This window comes from Bufo bufo, chromosome 9 (genome assembly GCF_905171765.1).
Source record: "Bufo bufo chromosome 9, aBufBuf1.1, whole genome shotgun sequence".
Classification (NCBI taxonomy): domain Eukaryota; kingdom Metazoa; phylum Chordata; class Amphibia; order Anura; family Bufonidae; genus Bufo; species Bufo bufo.
The window spans coordinates 164,380,080-164,397,879 of NC_053397.1; the positions used below are offsets into that span (position 1 = coordinate 164,380,080).

At 44.8% G+C, this 17,800-nt stretch overlaps 1 protein-coding gene across 6 annotated transcripts in view; it reads right to left on the bottom strand.

The window, feature by feature from the left end:
- Positions 1 to 3,892: 3,892 nt before the first annotated feature.
- The window catches only part of LOC120978803 (ATR interacting protein), a 55,160-nt gene continuing 41,252 nt past the window's right edge, over positions 3,893 to 17,800 (bottom strand). For all 6 annotated transcript variants that reach the window (XM_040407155.1, XM_040407152.1, XM_040407156.1 and 3 more), the window contains exons 12-14: positions 16,849 to 16,935; positions 5,329 to 5,581; positions 3,893 to 4,111 (exon numbers count right to left, since the gene is read on the bottom strand). In XM_040407155.1, coding sequence (XP_040263089.1) covers positions 4,044 to 4,111; positions 5,329 to 5,581; positions 16,849 to 16,935 — 408 coding nt within the window. In that variant the 3' untranslated portion in view covers positions 3,893 to 4,043. The remainder of the gene's footprint in view (positions 4,112 to 5,328; positions 5,582 to 16,848; positions 16,936 to 17,800) is intronic.

A 17,800-nucleotide genomic window follows, 5' to 3' on the forward strand; every position in this document is an offset into this window, starting at 1 on the left:
CTACAGTCCAATATAGTATATCTTCCATGTACTTTCTCATTTGGCTATAACATTCTGCGGACTGTGCTGTTCATAGTGCGCCCTTGGTTGATGAATGGCAGAAAAAGTCTAAGGCATAATGGTACACCTTAGACTTTTTTCAGGGTGCACGTGCCCACAAAGCGGGCTGAGAGTGCCGCCTCTGACACCCATGCCATAGGTTCGCCACCACTGTTGTATACTATCCAGTTCTTTGTTTATTCTTGTCCATCAGGTCTGAGCTTTGGGGCTGTCTTTTTCCTCCCATAGATATTTCTTTATACTAAACCTAGGCTGACACCTTGTGGCCAAATTCTATCACTGCATCTGTCATGCAATATATTAACACTAGAACAGGGATGCCCAACCTGCGGCCCTCCAGCTGTTGCGAAACTAGAACTCCCAGCATGCCCAGACAGCCTACAACCGGGCATGATGGGAGTTGTATTTTTTTTTTTATTTTTTTTTAACAACAGCTAGAGGGCCGCAGGTTGAGCATGCCTGTACTAAAAGAATTAATTGACCCCTAGTGTTAACAATATATTAACAAAACGAAGGGATATTCACAACACATGCCCAATAATGCTAGGTCAACTCAAAGTCACAAATACACAAAAAAATTGACCTGCGTTGACCCACAGTAGACCAAAGTAAAAGTACAGTTCAAAACAGGTTTTTCTTGTTCCTCTAGTTCTTCTTGTTCATTCGATTAGTGAGACTTCCCTCAAGCATGGGAGATGGGTGGACAGAGTAAGAGCTCATGTACACGGCCGTTCCGTGCATTGGCACCACAATTTGTGGTCCCCAATGCACAGGCAACATCCGTGCGGATTCCGCAGATGGATCCAGATCCATTCAACTTGAATGGGTCCGTGATCCATCCGCACCGCAGAAAAATAGAACTCTGTAGTGTTTCCGTTCTGCACATCACCTTCTGGATTGCGGACCCATTCAAGTTATTGGGTCCACATCGGTGATGCGGTAAGCACATGGCCGGTGCCTGCATATTGCGGACCCGCTGTTTGCGAGCCACAATACGGGCACAGCCGGGAAACAGCCGTCTGCATGAGCCTTAATGAGTTAGGCTCCAGAAGAGAGAGCAAAACTTGATTTGGGTGCACCCAAAGTGGCAGTTTTGTGCGATTCATCCGATTCACTTTTAATCCGTGTGTTGAATAAATCTTGTGTTAAATACCATGGGCTGGCATCTTCACTATTGGATGGCTGTTTCCTTCTAAGTGCGCCCAGGAAGGATTAGCGATATATGGTGCAGATGCACATTCTAAAAGATTTTACTAATCAGAAAAAAAAAAAAAAACACTACTTGAGAACTGTCTGTTTTTAGGCTAGTTCCACATCTGAAGCCAGCTGTTTCACCAAAGAATTCAGAAAACTCTGGCAGGCAGTTCTGGTAGAGGCTCTGCTGCATACAGTATGTGAAACTAGCCTTAGGGCTCATTCACACAACCTTTGGTGTTTTTGTGCTCCACAAAACAAGGATACCAGCTGTGTAAGTTACGCATTTTGCAGAATGGAACAGCCCTATCCTTGTCCAAAAAACAAGAAAGTATAGGACACGTTCTATAATTTTTGCGGGTGCTACATAATGGGCATTCGGATGTGGCCAGTACACTGTGTGCTGTCCGCATCTTTTGCGGTCCCATTTAAGTGACTGGATCCACATCCAACCTGCAAAAAATGCGGCTTGGATGCAGACAAAAACCTTGTCGTGTGCATTAAAGGGGTTGTTAAAGTTATATTTATTGATGACCTATCCTAAGGATAGGTCATCAATATCAGATTGGCTAGGGTCCGACACCCCCGCCGATCAGCTGTTTGAAAAGAAGGCGTGCGCCGTGCCAGCGATGCCTCCTCTTCATTGTTTACCTGCTCGCTGTTGCATCTGCAGCGGTGAGCAGGTGTAATTACACCCAAGCCGTCCCAATTATTTCAATGGTACGGATCGCTCCTATACAAGTGTATGGGAACGATCCGTCCCATTGAAATGATTGTGACTGTTAGGTGTAATTACACCTGCTCACCGCTGCAGATGCAACGGTGAGCAGGTAAACAATGAAGAGGAGGCATCGCTGGCACGGCGCGCGCCTTCTTTTCAAACAGCTGATCGGCGGGGGTGTCGGACCCTAGCCAATCTGATATTGATGACCTATCCTGAGGATAGGTCATCAATAAATATATCTTGGACAACCCCTTTAACTGTACTTTTAATTTGGTTGCTTGATGGGCAGCACAGGTCTATGGTTTGTGGATTTACAATGTGTAGAGTTTTTTGTGTTTTTTTTTATCTGTAGTAATACAAGAAGTCCAGTTGATCTTGTATATCTTTTCAAGTCCAGTTGCTCCGACTTATTTATTTTTTTAATAGACTTTAAAGTTTTTAAACTTGCAGGTTGCTGTAGAATTCTGAATAGTGTCTTGGGCTTCCCACGTACAGCTTTATTTTTTTTACAAATACTGTATAGCAATTTCATACTTGGAAGAGTGACCCTTCATGTATTAGTCCCTTTGACCATTTTAAAATGTTTTTACTAATTTATACATTCATTCTGACCAAGTACAATTATCCGTGCCTCCATATAGCGGTAATACCAAGCACAGTTCAGTCTCTCTCGCCACTTAATTCTGAATATGCCAGAAAAGTCTGATAGATGCAGGTCCACCTCTCAAGTACATGGCAACGGTATGCTCTTCATGAATCGCTTACAACAGCGCAACAATAGAGATTCTGTCTTTCCCCACTGAATGCATTACTGTTCTCTAGTATCAGCTTCTGCCTGCCAGTTTGGATCCAAGACTACGCGCCCAGGGAAACACAACACCCACGCTTGTTAAAGTATTGTGCCTTTAGCACAATGCCGATAGGTAAGAGCACCTCTATCTGTAATACACATTTCATTGTCCTTTCTCATGATGCACTTTTTTTCTTCTTTAGGCCGCATTCACACAACCGTAGTGTTTTGCGGATCCACAAAACATGGATACGGGCAGTGTGCGTTCAGCAATATGCGGACCGTACATGGCCGATACTATAACAGAAAATGCCTATTCCTGTCCGCCAGGAATAGGACATGATCTATAGCAGGAATCAGCAACCTCCGGCACTCCAGCTGTTGTGAAACTACAACTCCCAGCATGCTCCACTCACTTCTATGCGAGGTCTGAGAACAGCCAAGCAAGTGTGCATGCTGGGAGTTGCAGTTTCACCACACCTGGAGTGCCGAAGGTTGCTGACCCCTGCTCTATAGTTTTTGAAGGTCCACGAAACAGAACCACAGCGTGCTGTCCGTATCTTTTGCAGCCCCAACGAAATGAATGTGTCCGTTTGAATGAGCCCCTATACAAAATTGGATTAATCTATATAATAGTCTATAAGATTGCAGCTTCTTCAATCAAGTAAACTTCTACTAAACAAATGTATCTAGTGATATAGTATCCAATATAAAATAGCAGAAAATGCAGAAAACTCACCATGTATTACAAGATGTTTTTGCATTTACACTGTATTTTTAAACATGAAAATTCATTTATTTCATCGCATCAAAATTGTAAGGACAAATTTAAAATATATCAAAATTATTGTGAGGAATTTTGTTCAATATTACAATTATTAAAGGGGTTTTCCAACTTCTTTACACTGAAGATCTATCCTCTGGTGGGGGTCCAACACCCGGGCCCCTGCTAATCAGCTGTTTGAGACCGGTGAGCACAGCGGCTATCTCACAGCTTACCAAGCACAGAGGCATCCATTGTATAGCAGCTGTGCTTAGTATTGCAGCTCCGCTCCATTCACTTGAATGGGACTAAGCTTCACCCTGGCCACGTGACTGATGAACGTAATATCACCAGCCTAGGGTAAGCTGCAAGAAGGCTGCAGCTCTCTTCAAACAGCTGATCAGCAGGGGTCCCGGGTGTTGGACCCTCACTGATAACCCCTTTAATGGATTTCCATATGCTTAAAATGCACATGGACAGAGGCAAATATCTATGCAGATGAGTCAGAATGACTATGTGCAGTCCATGCTTTCATCTTCTGTCTCCACTTCTGGTGGACACAATTCATCAAGTGCAAACTCTAAAATAGAAAGAATAAAATATATTAGATCTATCTGAAATGATTTAATCTAAGGGCTCATGTACACGACCATAGCACCTGTCCTGCGGTCCACAACATGGATACCTACCGGTTGTGTGCATTCCACATTTTGCAGAACTGAAAATTAGGCCCATAATAGAACAGTCCTATCCTTATCTGTAATGTATACAAGAATAGGACATGTTCTATATTTTCCGGATGCCACAGAAAGGACATGCGGACAGCACACCGGTCCGCATCAGACACACACAAAATGTGGATCGGATGTGGTCAAAAAAATAAGTTTGTGTGCATGAGCCCTAACGGGCTATAAGAAAGTGTCCTTGAAGTGGCCTTGTACTACCCACTCCCCCCCCCCCCCCCCCCCCCACCCCCCACCCCCCCACCCCCCCCCCCCAAGCATACAATTTTCTCAAAGTAGATGGTCAGTACATCACACATGGTGGATTTGAACAACTGTCACAGGAAATGTAGTTAGGATAAGGGGAAGTGATCTTCTCAGAGGTTTTTTTTATGAGGAGGCTTCACTGTATTATTAAATCAAAACTTGGAGTAATTCTTCTTCCTAAATTTAGAGATCCTGGAACTTTTCTATCCAGTTTTGCAGGTGACTCATGCAAAAGTAACAGAAATTACAGACTTATCACTCCTGTCAATCAGCTGTTTGTAGAGGCAACTCCAAAAAGTGATGTGGTGTCCTTGCAGCTTACCAAGCACGGCACTGTACAGCGGCTGTGCTTGGTATTGCAGCTTAGGCTTAGGACTAAGCTGCAACCAGGCCATGTCACCTATGAACATGCCGTCACTGACCTAGGACAAGGCTGCGGTGCTCATCGGAACTCTGCAGCCTCTTTAAAACAGCTGACTGACGGAGATGCCAGGAGTCGGACTACCACCTATCTGATATTGATGATAGGCCATCAATACAGAAGACACAGAAAACTCCTTTAATTTTCAACAGGTTGTGCCCAGTTATAAATAACCAGACAACCGCTTTACTTTAGGGTATCTAACAGCTGCCCCTAGAAAGGCAGCTGGTTCTACTTTGGAAACGGAAATAAAACTCACACTTCTAAAAATGATAAAAAAAAAATAAAAGAACACAAAACCTCATGTCATGGATGCAGTTGGTGCCAGTTTCCCCACTGAGTGTAGGAGTAAAATACCATCATACATAGCATATTGCTGATTCTGACCTTCATTCTCATTCAAAGTGTTGAATTTTCTAAAAAACGCTCGGACTCCGGGCACTGCTTGGTCATACTGGTGAAAGACCTCCAAACAATGTTCACTGAAGCTTTTGTCCTTCTGGTAGAGGCTGTGCAGAACCATTAATGCTTCTCTTAGAAACAACACAGACTTATTTTGGTTTGGAGTGGGCAAAAGAACGGTTAAGCGCCGCACACTGAGCCATTCCTGATGAAGAGTAAGGACCAGCGCCTTCACAACCTGAGCAGAGAACACACATTAGTCGGAGATCTTGCAGTAATAATGTTTCTTAAGCTGGAGCATTACTTTGAAGCAAACATGTCACAATAAGAATGCATCAAAATAGTATCAAAAGTACTTAGGCTACTTTCACACTGGCGTTTTGAATTCCGTTTGTGAAATCCGTTTCAGGGATCTCACAAACTGTTCAAAACGGATCAGTTCAGCCCCAATGCATTCTGAATGGATAAGGATCCGCTCAGAATGAATCAGTTTGGCTCCGTTCCGCCTGGTGTCCGCCTGGTGATGCGGATCCGTTTTCACTGACACAATATGGTGCAGTTGAAAACGGATCCGTCCCCCATTGACTTTCAATGTAAGTCAGGACGGATCAGTTTTGACTTAGACTTTTTTTTAAAAAGAATAATGCAAAATGATCCGTTCTGAACGGATACAAGCGTTTGCATTATAGGTGCGGATCAGTCTGTGCAGATACCAGACGGATCCGCACTGAACAGATACAAGCGTTTGCATTATAGGTGCGGATGGGTCTGTGCAGATACCAGATGGATCCGCACTGAACGCAGGTGTGAAAGTAGCCTTAGGGGTACAGTTCTCAACCCTTGTACAACAGAAAAGCGTCACAGTTTGGTGCACAAAATTCTATGACTAAGGATTTAAAGCTTGCTCGACACATTTTCAAAAAGTGGTCAGAGCAGGTTATAACCAGCCGGGCACATTTATTATAATCTATGTCCGGAAACTGCCATAGTTTATAGCAAAAAACCAGCTCCCTCGCTCGTGTATATTTCCGTTTTGGAGCATGGACCTGCACTGTTGCACCACAATTATTGACACATGTACCTGTTAAAGGGGTTGTCCCATGAAAAATATTCTACAGTTTTTAAACCTGCACACTTTTGTAATTGCATGTATTTAAAAAAAAATATAACATTCACTGAGCTATTCAATAAAATGTATCTGTATAGCGCCACCTGCTGTCGGTTTTCTTCTTATTTCTTTGACCTGCTCAATGAGAAGGCCGCACACGCTCAGTTGCATTCTTTAACCTCTTAGTGACCAAGCCTGTTTGGGCCTTTATGACAAAGCGTTTTTCGTGCTTTTTTCATCGTCACGTTCCAAGAGCTATAACCTTTTTATTTTTCCGTCTATATAGCTTGTGGGCTTAATGGGCTTGTTTTTTTGCAGGACAAGTTGTCGTTTTTAATGGCTCCATTTTGGGGTACACATAACTTTCTGATTAACTTTTATTAACTCTTTCTGGGAGGGAGATGGAGGGGAAAAAAAAAAAAAAAAAAAGAAAGCAATACTGCCACTGCGTTTTTACTTTATAAATTTTACGGCGTTCATTTTTTGGTATAAATAACATCTTTATTCTCTGGGTCAGTACGATTACAGCGATACCAAATACCTAATTTTTTTTTTACGTTTTACCACTTTTTGGCAATAAGAAAAAAATGTTTTGCATTGCCGCTTCCCAAGACCCATAACTTTTTTTAATTTTTTTTCTATAGAGTTGTGCGAGGGCTTGATTTTTGCAGGACGACTTGTATTTTTCATTGGTATCATTTTCAAGTAAATGGCGCTTTTTGAACGCTTATTATTACGTTTTTTCGGTGGCAGCTAAGAATACCATAAATTAGTAATTGTCTTTTTTTTTTACGCCATTTACTGTAGGGGATAATTTATGTGATATTTATGTAGTCTGGGTCGTTACGGACGTGGCAATACCAAACATATGGGGGATATTTTTTTTTGCAGTTTATTTAATAGAAAAGCGTATTTTCAATGGGAAAACGAAGGTTTAGTCTTACCGGTAAACGGTTTTCCAGGAGTCCGACATGACAGTACCCACTGGAGGATGTCCTATTGGATCTCTGTAGGGACAGGAAGCGTGAGAGGTTAAAAGGCCCCTCCCCTACCCTCCCACCAGTGTTCTTTCCAATTACTACACCAGATAGGATCCAACGTATTTATTAAACTTCCATGTTAGACACACATCGGAAAGATAAATTTTAAGGATCCTGGCAATAACTGAAAAGAATTATGGGGGGGAAAATAACGGGTACTGTCATGTCGGACTCCTGGAAAACCGTTTACCGGTAAGACTAAACCTTCGTTTCCAGGACGTCCCTCCATGACAGTACCCACTGGAGAACTACCAGCTAAACAACTAGGGGGGGACCACAGCCTGAAGGACCTTGCGACCAAATGCCAGATCCTGGTTGGCCAGGGAATCTAATCTATAGTGCTTAATGAATGTAGAGAAACTGGACCAGGTTGCGGCCTTGCAAATCTGCTCTACAGAAGCATCTGCTTTCTCTGCCCACGATGATGCGACTGCTCTGGTGGAGTGGGCTCTTAAGGGAAACGGACAAGGAAGTCCTTTTTGTGAGTAAGTCTCTCGAATCAAGTCTCTGATCCAGCGGGCTAGAGTTTGTTTCGAGGCCTTGTTGCCTCTGTTCTTTCCCCCAAAGGAAACAAAGAGGTTCTGTGATCTTCTCCACGGCTCCGTCCTTTGGAGGTAGGCGAGAATGGTTCTTCTTACGTCGAGGCAATGGAACCTTTCTTCTTTCGTATTCTTGGGGGAGGTACAAAAGGAGGGAAGAATTATTTCCTGCTCTCTGTGAAACGGTGATACCACTTTTGGCAAGAAAGATGGGTCTAATTTCAGAATGACTCTGTCATCCAGAATCCTCAAGAATGGTTCTCTGATGGAGAGGGCCTGAATCTCCCCAATTCTACGAGCTGTGGTAATAGCTAGTAAGAAAACAGCTTTAAGGGAAAGCATTTTATCTGATAATTGGTCAATAGGTTCAAAGGGGGGCCTACAAAGACTCTCTAGGACTACATTTAAGTCCCATGGGGGAACCGTCTGTCTAACAGTGGGTCTTAACCTGGAAATCGATTTAACAAACCTCCTAATCCACCTGTGGTCGGCCAGAGGGGTGTCAAGAAAATTACTCAAAGCCGAAATCTGGACCTTAAGGGTACTGGGCTTTAGGCCCAGGTCGAACCCTGCCTGTAAAAAGTCCAGAATGCAGCCTATAGATGGGACCGAGATTCCTGGATGAGTGTCTGCGAGCCATGATAAAAACCTTTTCCATATCTTTAAGTATATGGCAGAGGTTACCGGTTTTCGGCTCTGCTGCAAGGTTGAGATTACCTTATCCGAAAGGCCCTTACTTCTCAGGATCTGCCTTTCAGGATCCAGGCTGTTAGCATTAACTTCTCGAGATTCGGGTGTTCCAGGGGCCCCTGAACGAGAAGGTCCTTCCTTGCTGGAAGGGCTATTGGGTCTTCTAGGAGTAAGTCCGTCAAGAGCGGAAACCAGGCTCTCTTTGGCCAGGCTGGGGCTATCAGGATAAGGGTCGCTGAGCAAGCCTTTAGTTTTTTCAGGACCAGCGGAATTAAAGGAAACGGAGGAAAGGCATAAGCTAATTCCATGTCCCATTTGTGGGATAAGGCGTCTACCCCCCTCGGATTGTCTCTGGGGTTCAGGGAGAAGAATTGATCTACCTGGGTGTTCCTTCTGGAGGCAAATAGGTCTATCTGTGGGAACCCCCATTGATGGCATATTTGAAGGAAAACTTCCCGGTTTAGACACCATTCGCCTGCATCGAGACAGTGTCTGCTCAGAAAGTCTGCCGTGGAGTTCTCTGTCCCCTTTAAGTGGACCGCTGTCACCGAGAGGACTTTCCTCTCTGCCCAGTGAAATATTTTTCCGGATAACTCCAGAAGTAGAGGGTTCCTGGTACCCCCCTGACGCTTCAGGTAACATACGGTGGTTATGTTGTCTGACAGCACTCTGATGTGGTGGTCGGAGAGAATATATTCGGCTGATATTAGTGTCTTCCATACCGCCTTCAGCTCCCTGTAGTTTGATGATCTGCGGCTGTCCAGGGTGGACCATTTGCCCTGGAAGACATGTCCTTCCAGATGGGCCCCCCAACCCCACTGGCTTGCATCCGTGGTGATGATTATAGAAGGAGAGAGGTTCCAGGCAACCCCCTTCTTTAGGTTTCCGGGATTGGTCCACCAGGATAGAGAATCTAGACACCGCCTTGTAAGTGTTACCTTCGAGTCCAAGGACTGATGATCCCGGTCCCAAGCTGCCAGCACTGCGGACTGTAGGCCCCTGGAATGGAACTGGGCCCACGGGATCACTGAGATGCATGAAGTCATTAGGCCAAAGATCTTCATTGCCTCCCTTAAAGTATGACCCTTCTGTTTCTGGAAGGTCAAAATCTTTCTCCTTATCGTCTCCTGTTTGGATACTGGAAGGAAGGAGAACTGACTTTCTGTGTCCAAGAGAACCCCTAAGAACTGTTTTTTGGTGTTTGGTACCAGGTCGGATTTGGGGTAATTTATCACCCAACCTAGATCCTTGAAGAGGGCTAGGGTCTGATGAATACTGCCCTCTAGATCTTGTTTTGTGTTGGCTATAAGAAGAAAATCGTCCAAATATGGAACAATCCTTATTTGCTGCTTTCTCAAATGCGCCACAATCTCCGTGATGACTTTTGTAAAGATTCGAGGGGCTGAAGAGATTCCAAAGGGGAGACACTGGAATTGATAATGAAGAACCGTCCCCTCCTGAATGACTGCAAACCTGAGATATTTCTGGTGTAGGGGGTGAATCGGGATGTGGTAATACGCATCCTTCAGGTCCAAGGTGCATAGAAGGTCTCCCTCTGAAATTAACGGAATTGCCGACTTTATGGATTCCATTTTGAATTTGTGATAGGTTAATGATTTGTTCAGGGACTTCAAATTGATAATTGTCCTGAAGGATCCGTCTGGTTTCTTTATTAGAAAGAGACTTGAGTAATGACCTAGAAATTTCTGATTTTCCGGAACCTGGACGATAGCATTTAATTTTAGTAGCTTCTGCACGTCCAGACCTAATTGATTCTGCTGACTCACTGAATGGACTTTTGTAACCAGGAATCTTTCCGGGGGAGGACCACGGAAATCTAATTTTACCCCTTCTCGGATGGTTTTTAGGATCCACTGGTTTTGGGTAATCCGAGTCCAGGATTCCCAAAATAAGCGGAGCCTGCCCCCTACTGGCCTGATGTCATTGCTTACTTGGGCCTGAGTTGGGATTGAAGAGGAACCCCCTACCTCTCCCTCCTTTAGGGTAGCTCCATCTACCTGTTTTACCTTTCCCTCTCTCTGAGGGTGTATACTGTTTGGAGGTCTTACGAAAGGGCTGCACAGGCTTTTTTGCTTTTCCCTCCGGAAACCCTTTCTTTTTATCGGCTGCGCTTTCCAGAATGGAATCAAGGACCTGGCCGAAAAGGTATGTTCCGGTGAAGGGAATTGCGCATAATTTGTTTTTAGAGGCAATGTCTCCTGTCCAGGATTTGAGCCAGAGGGCCCGTCTTGCAGTATTCGTAAGAGCGTCGTTCCTGGCAGCGAAACGAATGGACTCTGCTGAGGCATCCGCCATGAAGGATGCAGCAAATTTTAATAAGGGTAAGGACTCAAGAATTTCCTCCCTGGAGGTTTTCATCTTGAGATGCTCCTCCAGTTGCTCCAGCCATAAGCACATAGCTCGAGCCACTGAGGTTGCTGAAATGTTAGCATTAATAGTGGCCGCTGAGGATTCCCAGGCCTTCTTCAGGAGTCCATCCATTTTCCGGTCCATGGGGTCTTTTAATTGTGAAGAATCCTCAAATGGAATAGATGTCTTCTTCACCACCTTGGCCACCTGGATGTCGACTTTTGGAATTTCATCCCAAAGTTTAGTCTCCTCTGGATTGAAGGCCAGTCTGCTCTTGAATTCCCTGGGAATATAGAGCTTTTTGTCACCTTCTTCCCATTCCTCTTTGATCAGATCTTGAAGGTAAGAATTCACCGGGAAAATCTTTCTTTTCCTGGCCCTTAATCCGCCGAACATCTCGTCCTGTATAGAACGTTTCGGCTCCTCCTCCTCCACTGCCATGGTCTGCCTTACTGCAGTAAGGAGCGAGTCCAGCTGATCCGAGGAAAACAGGTATTTCCTTGGCTCCTCTGACATTGAAGGGGGGATCTGATCCTCCCGATCGTCTGAAGGGTACCCGGTTTCTTCCTCTGAATCCGATACTAAGTGTACCCTGGTACGCTTGGACGGAGGGGAAGCGGGAACTGGAAGAGAAGGGGGCTGATTCATTCCGGCCGCCTGTACTTCCTCCCTGACGATGGTTCTCAGCTCTTCCAGGAAGGAGGGTTGTTCTTCCTTCAGGATCCTTGCTAAGCAATCCATGCAGAGGGCTTTTTTATACGACTCAGACAGCTTTTTTGTGCATGTCGCACACTTCTTAGCTTTTTTCTTGGTGTCTCCATGCGGTCTATGTCCCGCCTCTTTTTCCACCTTAATAGGGGGAGAAGGAGATATAAAAACCAGCCTAGGGGGAACTATACACCTGCCAGCCGGATACTACTTACATTACTCTGATCGAGGGGGTCAGCTACCGCATCTAGCTTGCTCACACCTTGGCCCTCCATGATGCAACCGCCACATAAGCATACATCATAGCATTTAAATAAGGTTCCTACCTTACAGGCCCTCCCCTCATCGCCGCCGGGACCGCCTCCTCTTCTGGGGGACTCTTCCATAGAAAAATCAACCCCACATGCGAGGCCCCAAACCGAGGCCTCCAGCATGTATGCGCGCCGCCATCTTGGACGCGTCACTTCCGGGTCATCAGGAAGAGACGCCGATCGCATCATCGAGGAGGGCGGAGCCGCTGCTGAGCGCAGAGCTCCGTCGGAGAAGCCGCTCAGCGTCCGGGTACCTGCGGCCTGCCCAGGAAAAAAAGGTACCGGACAAGCTAGGGGACCCCTCCCAGAGGGGTGCTGGCTTTTAGGCCCCACGGAGGCTGAAGAGGAGAGGCAAGAGCCCCCCGACCAGCCTCGGCCTAGTGTTTTCTCCCTACATTAAGCAGGGATCCACTCACTGCTCCTATCCTTGTAGGGACAGGAAGAACACTGGTGGGAGGGTAGGGGAGGGGCCTTTTAACCTCTCACGCTTCCTGTCCCTACAGAGATCCAATAGGACATCCTCCAGTGGGTACTGTCATGGAGGGACGTCCTGGAAAAAAGGGTTTTTTTTTTTGTTTTTTTTGTTTTACCACCTTATAGTTTTACAAGGGGACTATAACAGACAGTATTTTGATTGCTTTTAAAATGCAGGGCATTATCCCTATAGTGCAGTGGTGCCCAACCATTTTTCGTCTGAGGGCCGCAGTAGACATGGTATACAGTAAATTTCGCTGGGCCAGAACCAGGTAGCTTTGCCAGAAAGAAATACAAACACTGTAAGGGGGCACGTGTGAGCATTACTACTGTGAAGGGGCAAATATCTGGGCATTTTTTCTGTGAAAGGACACATATAGGCATTTTTACTGCAAAGGGGGCACATGTGAGCATTACTACTGTGAAGGGGCACATGTGGGCATTAAACCTGTGCAGGGGGCACACGTAGGCATTACTACAATGAAGGGAGTATGTGAGCATTACTGGGAAGGGGGCATATCTCTGGGCATTACTACTGTGAAGGTGACATCTCTGGACATAGCAAGACTAAGGAATGGAATGCAGGAAACCGCTCTAGAAATGCCTTGTGGTGCAATATTATGAGTCCTCTCTCCCTTATTAACATTGCTAAACGCATTCTGAGGAGCAACACAGGCGGCCCACATGGGCACCAGACATAGTGATTACATATTAAGAAATAGCCTCAGGTCCAATCACTTCCACCACTACCACACCTCGCCAGTCACATTCTTCATAGACCTCCTGCTCCCATCTGACTTGTCCTCACCTTCTCCTTCGACGTGCTCTGATGCCTGGCTGAAAGTCCAGAAGGGGTCTGTACGAGCGGGTGGGTTCATTTTTTGCTCCCTCAGTAATTTTATTTTTATATATTATATATATATATATATATATATATCTATATCCATTTTGCCCCATCAGTATATATATCCCATTCGTCCCCTGTATATATATATTACATTTCTCCCTCTGCATATATTTAATTTTTATCTTTTTTTTTTTCACCTACATATTTTATGATTTTTCCCCAGTGCAGTGCCGACCTACCAGGTTCCCCCCCTGTGAGTATAAAGCCAGCAGTGTGTGCACATTTTCACATACAAAAAAATAAAAAAATTAAAATACTTCCCTACATCACAGCAAGAATAGTGCAGCACCAGATGGGTGAAGGCGGGGCCGGGGTTGGTGGTGAGGTTACGTAACTAACTTTGCAGTGCTTCGCCGCCGGCCAGGCACAGAGGCCGGGCCCGACCCGACTGGCCATTAAAACACTTGCAGCGCAAAACTAATAATAGTGCTGTAACTGTGCGCAAGCACAGGCCGGATGTGACCCGTGGGCCATAGGTTGGGCATCACCTGCTATAGTGCATTGCATTTTAATGGCAATGCTATTCTAACATTGATCAGCAGGCTGCGCCAGAGAATGCTGCTGGAAATTACTACAGCCGGGACCAGGGCCTACAACAGATGCCAGGTACACTTAACACGTTGGCACCTCGCAATCGCATTTGCGTGATGTCTGTGGGAGACAAAGGGAGTCCGCTCCCTCTGTCAGCACTTTACATGCGGCGGGCGGCTGTTAGAGCAGGGCCACAGCTCTCATGTGAGAGCCAGGTCCGCGCTTCACGCTGCACGGCTTAGACTGGGTCGCCATATGGCCCCTTAGTAACTGACGTAAAAAAAAAACACCTATGGGTGGTCACTAAGGGGTTAACTGCCTCCTGAGCTGTGATAGGCAGAGCTGAGACACGCCCCCTTATCTGCAGCAGAACAGACACTCCTCTTGAGCTGTCAGCTTGATATAAATCTAGCAGAGCAATGAATGGGGAGATCTCTGGATCCATGTGAGGTACAGGGCTGGTTCCAGCTTTGTTAGAAAGAGCTTGTCAAGTACTAAATGATGTCCGATTTTCATCTTTTACATTTTTCATAGGAGGTGTTGATGGCAGTGGGGAATAGCTAAAAGGGCTTCATTTATCAAAACTGACTTAAAGAACACCTCTTTATTGCTTATACCAACCAATTAGAGCTCTGGTAAAATGAAAGCTGTGCTGTGATAAGTTGCTAACGACAAAGACTTTCTTTTAGACAGTTGGAATAAATTTGTCCGTAGGACTGGCTTGTAGTATGCTTAAAGGGGTTCTGCACTTTCATTCAACTGATGCTCTATCCTGTGGATAGATGATCAACTTCTGATCGACAGGCGTCCGACACCCGGGACTCCTGCCGATCAGCTGTTTGAGAAGGCAGCGGCGCTCCAGCAGTGCCACGGCCTTCTCACTGTTTACCGCCGGCTCACTGACATCACGACTAGTATCAACTAGCGTGGGCGGGGCTAAGCTCCATTCAAGTGAGCAGAAATGATGTTATTTGACTAGAAAAATTAATTTTAAAAGTACGCAAACTGCCCGTTCCATCACCATGACATACTAATACGTCATGGAGGAATGACCTTCGTGCTGTGAGCAGAACCGTCCACTAGACTCCTAACCTCAGAATTAGGCTCCATTCACACGTCCACAATTTCGTTCCGCATTTTGCAGAACGAAATTGCGGACCCATTCATTTCTATGGGGCAGCACGATGTGCTGCACGGACACGGAATTGCGGATCCGTACTTCCGTTCCGCAAAAATAATAAAACATGTCCTATTCTAGCGGACAAGAACAGACATATTCTATTAGTGCCGGCAATGTGCGGTCCGCAAAATGTGTTGCAGACGTGTGAATGGAGCCTAAGCAGAGATTTAAAATGAAATAAATTACAAATTATACTGGAGATTTCCTAAAAAAACTAACAAAAAAACAAAACAAAACACACCACAATAAATCAATCTACTCCGCTCTTCCTGCTCTATAAACACGCTGACATGTCCGTTTTAGTAAATAACTATATCCCCCATAATAAAACTGCATCTTTTTTTTTTTTAAGAACTCTAATTTGGGGTGTTCCTATGTTACTCCTACTAAAAAAAAATTGAATATATTGCTAACTGTTACCAGTAGGGGGTATGTCATTGCACTCTATCACACAGTACAATCAGTGCTGTCACTGTCAGACTGTGTAGGGACATACGCGTTTGGCAAGGGAAGTAGGAACAACTAGTTGGCGAGTTATTCATACGTTTCTAGATCCAACAATAGAGGAACAGCACAATACAGAATTAAAAGATATTTTTTTTCCCCAGAATTATTGTTTCATAGGAAACAGACATGTCAGGAATCGTGACAGGTTCCCTTTAAGAGGGCAAGATTAGGATAATGTGAACACTTCCATCTTTTTTTTTTTTTTTTTATGGTCCGTTAACACCATTTATTAATAAAGTGCAGTAAAATGCAGGTTAAACATCATATGAAGTAGTCAAGGTTTAATTTAAGATTAACCCCTTAAGCACCAAACATATTTTGAAGCATTTAGGCCCACAGGAATAGTTTTTCGCTTTTGCATTGCAAAACATTCAGCTAGCCACAACTTTTTTATTTTCCTGCTGACATAGCCCTATGGGGGCTTTTTTGCAGGGGGAGTAGTACATTTTTATTAGTTCCATTTTTGGGTTGCATCTAACTTAATTATTAAATTTTGTTAACTCTTTTTGGGAGTCTATGGAAAAAAAATATATATATTCTGCCATTGATTTTGTGCCATTTGCCATGTGGCATGAATAACTTTTATTCTATGGTTTTGCACGATTACTATGATACCGAATAAGTGTCATTTTCATTGTGCTTTACAACATTAGCATAACAGTAGCACATCTCATGAAGAAAACGGTTTACGTTGCTGCATTTAAAAAGTCATAACTTTTTATTTCTACGTCGATGTAGCCATATGAACGTTTGTTTTTCTGCAGGACAAGATGTAGTTTTCATTTTGCTGTATTTTGTGGTAAATGGAACCTGTGGCTTTTGTCATACAGCCGTCGCAGGCCCAGGGACCTTTGATACATCCCCAGATGCCATGGCAAACCCATTACGTTTTCTGGTACAGATCCGCTCCAAAAACCTCAAGCTGAAAATGCAGTTTAAAAATGGCAAGAAATACTGCATCAAAAACGAACAATTTTTTTTTTTCCAAGTCAAGAAAACTTGAGAGAAAAGAATTTGCATTGTTCGATATCTGTTTGCTGTAAGTCATAGGATGCTTTCCATTATATGCAATAAACAATACACATATTTCAAAAGAGACCATTAGATTATTTCAGAAGCAGAACAACCAAGCATGTATACCTCTCTGCTACACAGACATGTTGCTCCCGATCTGGCAGAGGGTGGGCTCCAGCCTTGGGTGATCAATTTGTTTAGGAACCGAACCACCTATAAAAATGAATGGATATAGATTGCAAGAGATCAGTCTAAAAAACAGGTTATCCAAAAGTAAGGCCTGTATTAGTTGGGCAGAGTTTCTGCCAGATGATTACTAACAAGCATTCGTAGTAATGCTCGTTAGCGATCATCTGGCAGTGTAATACTGCTGCCGAATACCCAATGAATGAGCAAACTCTCGTTCATAGGGCAATGCAAATCATTTGACATGTTTAAAAATGATCATTTTCAGGCAGCAGATGGTGGTGTCTAATCACAATCTGCTGCCGGCAAACAATGATTCAGTATAAGGAGCATGGCATAATGATCGTTCCTCCCTGTACTGAGGAAGAGATTGCAGCAGTCTCCTCCGCTAGTGAGAAGGCGATTGCTGGGAAAGAAAACTTCCTTTCTGACAATCACCGGCAGAATCGGGCTGTCTAACAGCCCTAAAAGGGGTTTTCCCCATCTCAGACAACGGGGGCATATCGCTAGGATATGCCCCCATTGTCTGATAGGTGTGGGTCCCACCGCAGGGACCCACACCTACAATAAGAACGTAGCGGGGAAATGAACGGAGGGCGCACTGCGCAGCCGCCCTCCATTCATTTCTATGGGGCCGACGAAAATACTGTAGCCGAGCGCTGGCTTGGCTATTTCCGTCTGCCCCATAGAGATGAATGGGAGCAGGGGCCGCGCATGCGTGATGCGCTCCCATTAACTTCTATGGGAGCAGCTCTTGGTGGTCGACGGACACGGGGAAATCCAGGGTCCTCCAGCCACAGCACTCCGCGCTCTGTTCTCGTTGAAGGTGCGGGTCCCAGCGGTGACCCTCACCTATCAGACAATGGGGGCATATCCTAGCGATATGACCCCA